We start from the raw sequence: 6,599 nt of genomic DNA, 5'->3' as shown, positions 1-6,599 counted from the left end.
TTGTGATTCTCAGGTAATGTATATTCTCTGAGTGAGAATATGTGTAATATAAGCCATCTATGCACAAAGCATGAGACCAAACCTGCCAGATACTAGTCTTAAAACAATTTGTTCATGAGAGTTAGCCCAACCTGGAAAGCAAGTCACACACCATGGCCCAATGTCACACACTTCTGCCCAAAGACCAGTGAAAAATGCAAAAAATTATTATTCAATGACATATACTAACAATAAACAGCATATGCTGATGGATAGTGGCCGCTGCCTGCCAGTGGATGTCACCAGTGTTTGGTGGTGTCTGCCACCTGCCATGTGAATCGACCAGACCAAATACCAGTGGCAGCCAGCGTGGCATGCTGAACACTGGTATATCCCAACATACCCCACTACTTGCCACTGATACACAGCAATATTCACCAGTTGCTGCTGTATTCCGATGGGTTCCAGTGGACAACGAACGGTGGTGTTCACAAGCGCTCACGGCGACGCACCCGTATATGGCAAGGACCGCCGGCAAACACCAATGGCCACCGGCGAACACCGGTGGTTACCGCTGGAGGTTGGCGAACGCCGAAGTTGCAAGTCACGGGCTTATAACTCCGCTCTTACACGCCGAATCAGGGCGGAGGTTCGAGTGCACTTTGTATGGCCTTGGCTTTCGCCTTCACAATGGCTAGGAGTGCATCTCCGAAAATGCCGATCTATCCAATATTGGACTTTAACGACCATACCGGATTACACACATAATGTCGGTTTTCGCTGACCCCGCCATTATTTTGTTTCTCGATTTCTAGCGATTTTTTGGCGAGCTGTCAGAAAACTCGCTTCAGGTACAGTACGGGCCGTAGCCAACGTCGGGGCCCGATGTCTGGGGCGCTTGCAAAGCCGGCTAACACAGGGCGGCCTAAGAGTCTTACTAACGTTGGTCACCCTGAGACGCCATGATGTAGCAACGACGGGGGCCTAAAATCGGGAGTCGGCGAAAAAGTCCTCTCGCTTCTACCTCTGACTCTGACACCTTGAGTCGCACTTGGTCATGTGTTTATCTGCATTCAAAACGCTCCTGCTGCTCATCAGCGTGGTTCAGCCCGCACTAGTACTGGCGAATACCGCTTGCCCGGCTGAAGTTCCCGCCTTAGTCGAGGCCGAGCCGTTCTCCCAGACGATCTTCGACTATATCGTTATTGGTGAGTGTTAGGGCTCGATGTTCCGTATGTCCGTAGTTAACTGCTCGCCGCTTCAGGTGGAGGAACGGCCGGTGTGGCCTTATCTGCAAGGTTTGTCCCGTCGCAGGCAAAATCATTGCTTGCTACTTACATGTGTAAGACTGTCAGAAGATCCATCTCTAGTCGTTGGTCTTATTGAAGCAGGAACTACGCATTTCAGCGACCCAGTTGTTGATGCTGCTGGTGCATGCGTCGCGTCTCCGATTTTTCCTCGCTAATAGACACCTTTTTTCAGGGAACTCTCCCGTGGGTAATTCGTCATACGACTGGCTCTTTCTATCAACACCCCAAGTGAACGCAGCTAATCAAACAATTTCATTGCCAAGGTTGATCCCCCTCACATCTCTAATCCGATCGTCTGCTAACGGTTCGGTCTCAAGAGGTAAAATGCTCGGAGGGTCCAGTGGTATCAACTCAATGGCGTGGTGCCGTGCCTCATCCGCCGAGTACGACTCTTGGGACAGCTTCGCACCAAACCAAGGATGGACGTGGTCGGGTCTTCTACCTGTCATGAAGAAAACGGAGACGCTTTCTTTACTACCGCGGAATCCATATCCAGGAATATCACAGCAAGCAGCTGAGAAGACGTTAGCGGACCTGACTCATGTCGACGGATTTTCTGGACCCATAAACGTACGTAGTATTGCTCACATGATCAGATGTCCATGATTCTAATACAATATTGAACGATTGCTCAGGCTTCTCACACGCCATTTTATTTTGAGACTGTCCCGAGCTTAGTTAAGAGCCTCAACGGGCTTGGCATTGAAACAAATCCGGAGCCGGTAAGCCAATCTCTTCCCATATCAGTCTCTATCGCTTATGCCGGATGCCCGCGTCCCAGCAAGGTGGCAATGCGACGGGCATCACGGACATTTTGCTATCGTTCGATCCCAAGCACGGCACCCGGTCATATTCAGCAGTGACTTATTTCTGTTCTCATTCACAAAACCCCAATTATCATGTCCTTCTGGATGCTCAGGTGCGTTTTCACCCCCGATCACAGCTCTACCTCTCATCACCACAACGCCAGGCGACGAAGATCTTATTTTCGGAAACGGATTCTGGTCTGACCGCTACCGGCGTCCAATTCATCAGCGGAAACAAGACGTATATCGCTAATGCAACGTGCGAAGTGATTCTCTCGGCTGGCACTGACCAGACGCCTCAACTGCTGGAGCTTTCTGGTTAGTGTTTGTTTACCTTTACACGACTTAATCAGTGACCCTTCACCCCCTGCGAAGGTATCGGCAACTCATCTATTTTGAGTGCTTATGACATCAATCCTCTCGTTGATCTTCCTGGTGTCGGCGAGAACTTCCAAGTGCGTTATCGTTTCTTTTGCATCGCTCCGGATAACGACCAAATCATATCTGAAAACTTTCGGCAGGAGCACCCAGTTGTCTCCGTACAATTCGAACTCATTCCCGACATCAATACTTTCGGTACGTGCTGCTCGGCTGTGTCAAGTTGAGCACGGCTGACGAGTATGATCCGTAGATATATTGAGGAACAATGCGACCTTCGCTGCGCAGCAAGAGGCACTTTAGTCGGTTCACTGCAATTGCTTATTAAACATGGGTGGTGCTGATACCCGAACAGCGCTAAGAACCATACAGGCCTCCTGACAGCCACAGATAACACTGCCGCGTTCGTGCCGCTGGCGAAAGTTGTAGATGCTGCTCGCCTGGACGACCTGTTGGATATCTTCGATCAGAGCATGCAGCAGGGTCTGCAAACCGGCGTACAGCAACAGCAAGCCAAGTTTATTCGCCAATGGATTTCAGAGGATAGCGTTGGCTCGGTTGAGATTATCGGGTGGAGCAGAGGTGTCATTGACCCTGCAGCGAACAAGAGTTATGTCACGCTGATCAACGCTCTGCTCGTGAGTATTCCTGCATGTGTATCTATACTGCGTCCTGACTAGTCGTATAGCATCCGCTTAGTAGAGGAAGTGTGGTGAGGAATGAATGATGCGACGTCGCTTGCACGCTCTGACTGGCAGAACCGTAGCATATTGCCTCCAGTGATCCCTTGGCGCCTCCTGCGATCAATCCCAATTTCCTCGCACAGGAGTTTGGTGAGGAGATTTTCCTATAATTCTTAGAACCTTGCACTGATTTCAACTAGATGTACAGGTGCTCGTAGATATTTTGAAGTACGCCCAGAAGATTGGTCAGACGGAGCCGTTCGCAAGTCTGGTAGCGGCACAGACGAATCCGAGCATGTCAGCGCAGACTGATGATGACCTCATCGCGTAAGTTGTAACTATACTTCTGAATTTTTCCATGTGCATAAACGCGTATATTAGATACATTCGTAGCAGCGTCCAAGTGTGTGCTTCTACCGTTTGAGTGACGGGACAGCTCATTTTTTTTCTTGTGCTACAGGGCGAGGATCATCACATAGGTTTGTCTGTAATCTTTCAATCACGTGCTGTAGCATCTAACGCAACTAATGCAGGTACTGCGGCGATGGCTCCTCGGGAACTTGGTGGTGAGATTACGCTGGTGTTTATATTTTGCCTTCGTCACGCCAACATAGCCTGTAGGAGTGGTCGACGGGACCTTGAAAGTCTATGGAACCACCAATCTCCGGGTTGTGGATGCGAGCATCTTCCCCAACCATATCGGAGCGCACACGCAGGCAACTGTATACGCTATCGCCGAGAAGGTAAGCAGTGGTTCAATCCAGTTTTCATTCTTCCGCTCAACGTTGGACACCATGAAAGGCTGCGGACATAATCAGGAGCGGCTGAAAAATGTGTTCTCATGTTCCTCTGTTTCATACGCTGATTGTTTCAGAAATAATCAGTTCTGTACCGTTTTGAAACATCAGAAATCGAAGAGCAGCAGTGTATACAGTACTTGGAGATTTTTGGGGATGCGGCCTGAGTTGCGAAATGACGACGTTACCACATAGTCTAAGAATCCTAGATGCGGCCTAGTCGGCAACGCGGATGCAGGTGCGTTCTGCTCGTTTTGCAGAGAAGGAAAAATGAGAAGTTCGCTCAGTCACCGGTCAGCATCGACCATCCGAGTCTGCAGTGCACAGGTGTTCATTAAGCATCATGTTCCACGATCAGACCGGCTACTGAATTTGAGAACTTCTCAGAAGTGATTCTGACGGCAGTATACGTCAAACTTCACTCACGCCGTCAAAGCGTGATGTATTTACTGAACTGAAACAAGGGGCCAAATATGACTGCGAACATCAGATGTTACTGTCAGGCAGAAGAGAGGACTCTAGAGATCGATGCAGACCACCAGGCGTGATTGAGACACCAAGCTTCAGGCTTCATGCATTCATGTACAAGCGTCACGCCAGCATGCCGCAGTTGTTCACATGCCTTCTGCTCATATATCAAGTCATGAAGCATATTTCCAACCTTCAGACAAATAAAATGCCGTTCAAGGACGTGCTGTTTGAGACCGCAGGTAAGAAGGACAAATTTCCACCCAGCATGCTTCGAGAACTTCGGCTCACGCATACTCAGAACCTTCCCCACATCCATCTCCGCCCACAGCAACGCTCTGCAGGTAGCGAACATATTCCTGATTATCAGCTCTGTCTGGTGCTGATTCCTCGCCCTAATGTTTCGCATATGTGCCGGGCACGGCTTCTATGCATCATCATGCGGATTGACTATAGTACTCTAACGCACTTGACTCCCCTGTGTCAACCGGCTGTTCTTGTCCTCCCCCTTTCCCTCACCGTCTGTAGCGACGTGCTTACTGTATACCAGTGCTGATCAATCTTCTTTGTAGTAACCTTCCTTTTGGACTTTCTTGTGCCTCTATACCACTTTCCCTCTACTGTGCCCGAATTCCTTCCTCGCCAACAGGCGAGTGGCTGTGATCTCTCATGATGGTCTTGGACTGGACTGCACGAGGCTCACTGCTCACCGAGTTTAGTTGATATGCACTCTAGTACCTGAAAGGCCCACATGTAGACAGTTCGTTGCAAACTTTCGGGCGTCATATTACGCGTTGGAGCTCGTACAGTTCTACTTTCTTCGTCTTCTGACGTGCACTCCGCAATTCGGCACCACTGGCAGTAGACGGCCCCATACAGTGCTTTACTCAGGTAGACTAACCATCTACTGGTGCCCAAAGATCGCCGTTGGCTGGTACTGCTCCTCGAGATACTTGATCTCTTCGTCGGTGAGTTTAATGTCGAGTGCATCTGGCACCAGATGTTCGGTCAGCCAGGCACGAGGGATATCGGCGACAAGCAAGGCCTGAACGCACCGATAATCTCTTTCAGGTTCTGTAGGTTCGTTGTGCCAACAATGGGCGCGGTGACTCCATCTTTGGCAAGCTCCCATGCAAGTGCGATTTGCGCCATGGTCGCGCCTTTCTTTTGAGCGAGCTCCTCAACGCGTGCGACAACCGCAGGCGTGCCCGGGCCGGTGTAGCCGTGAACCCACCTTCAGATATAGTTAAGCGTACGGCGTAGGACAGGAAAACGGGAAAACGTACGCATCAGACTTTGTGCGCGATGTGCCCTTCTCAGTCGTCACGGAGAACGGGCGCGTGAGCAGGCCACGCGCGAGCGGAGACCAAGGGATCGAGCCGACGCCAAACATCTGCGGTACATGCCAGGTCAGCAGCTACAAACACGCACGCACGAGCATGAACTGACCTTCAATGTCGGGATCATCTCGCGCTCCTCTTCGCGGTAGACGAGGTTATAGTGATTTTGCATCGAGATGAACGGCGTGAGCTTGTTGTTGATTGCGTAATCTGTGAGCGACTCAGTGTTAGTCCAAGCTTGTCGTTATCAGAAGTGAGCATGAATGCGTACTTTGCATGGCGTGGACTGGTATACGAGCATAGTCAGCGTGCGAAGTGACTTAAGGCTAGGAGGCGAGCTCACATTGGTAGGCGTGGCAGGAGCTCATGCCGATGTAACGGACATAGCCCGCCTGGACAACATCGTGCAGCGCTTGCATTACCTCCTCGATCGGCGTGGTCACGTCGAACCTGTGGCCTGTAGGGCATATGTAAGCGGAACGGCAGTAATTTTAAAAAAGGCGTACATTGTAAAACGTCGATGTAGTCGACCTGCAGACGCTTCAGGCTCGCCTTGACGGAGTCGAAAACGTGCTATATAGTTCAAGTTAACAAACTTTGTGCAGATGCTTCAGAGCAAGATCGCGAACCTTGCGGTTCAGTCCTATCTGATTAATAATACCAAATTCTTGAGGCGTCTTACCCGAGCGGAAGATATTGACGTTCGGGTCTGTGGACATCGCACCAGAGAGCTATCGGGCAACGATTCAGTCGGAGAAAGGCCGGAGGTTGACATAGTAAGCATACTTTGGTCATGATGACTAACTCCTCGCGCCGAAGCCCTAGCTTGCGGATAGCG

At 50.3% G+C, this 6,599-nt stretch overlaps 2 protein-coding genes across 2 annotated transcripts in view; one reads left to right on the top strand and one right to left on the bottom strand.

Annotated features, from left to right (window-relative positions):
* Window positions 1-981: 981 nt before the first annotated feature.
* Window positions 982-3,984, top strand: PHACADRAFT_212832 (uncharacterized protein; the record flags this gene model as incomplete). The annotated part of the gene is made up of 19 exons (XM_007400020.1): window positions 982-1,187; window positions 1,244-1,277; window positions 1,327-1,409; window positions 1,462-1,859; window positions 1,925-2,011; window positions 2,071-2,208; window positions 2,260-2,413; window positions 2,471-2,550; window positions 2,617-2,671; window positions 2,727-2,775; window positions 2,829-3,111; window positions 3,162-3,185; window positions 3,240-3,306; window positions 3,357-3,483; window positions 3,538-3,559; window positions 3,617-3,635; window positions 3,690-3,722; window positions 3,778-3,899; window positions 3,958-3,984. Exons 1-19 carry the CDS (start codon window positions 1,037-1,039, stop codon window positions 3,982-3,984), a joined length of 1,953 nt encoding a protein of 650 aa, XP_007400082.1. The 5' UTR covers window positions 982-1,036.
* Window positions 3,985-5,188: 1,204 nt separating this feature from the next.
* The window catches only part of PHACADRAFT_262804 (uncharacterized protein), a 2,399-nt gene continuing 988 nt past the window's right edge, over window positions 5,189-6,599 (bottom strand). Inside the window, exons 6-12 of the mRNA XM_007400019.1 lie at window positions 6,268-6,334; window positions 6,105-6,218; window positions 6,033-6,047; window positions 5,871-5,971; window positions 5,708-5,814; window positions 5,477-5,655; window positions 5,189-5,411 (exon numbers count right to left, since the gene is read on the bottom strand). Of these exons, the coding sequence (XP_007400081.1) occupies window positions 5,326-5,411; window positions 5,477-5,655; window positions 5,708-5,814; window positions 5,871-5,971; window positions 6,033-6,047; window positions 6,105-6,218; window positions 6,268-6,334 (669 nt within the window). The 3' untranslated portion in view covers window positions 5,189-5,325. The remainder of the gene's footprint in view (window positions 5,412-5,476; window positions 5,656-5,707; window positions 5,815-5,870; window positions 5,972-6,032; window positions 6,048-6,104; window positions 6,219-6,267; window positions 6,335-6,599) is intronic.

The sequence above is a fragment of the Phanerochaete carnosa genome (assembly GCF_000300595.1).
Source record: "Phanerochaete carnosa HHB-10118-sp unplaced genomic scaffold PHACAscaffold_10, whole genome shotgun sequence".
NCBI classification, from domain to species: domain Eukaryota; kingdom Fungi; phylum Basidiomycota; class Agaricomycetes; order Polyporales; family Phanerochaetaceae; genus Phanerochaete; species Phanerochaete carnosa.
This window is presented reverse-complemented; position numbering and strand designations above follow the sequence as displayed.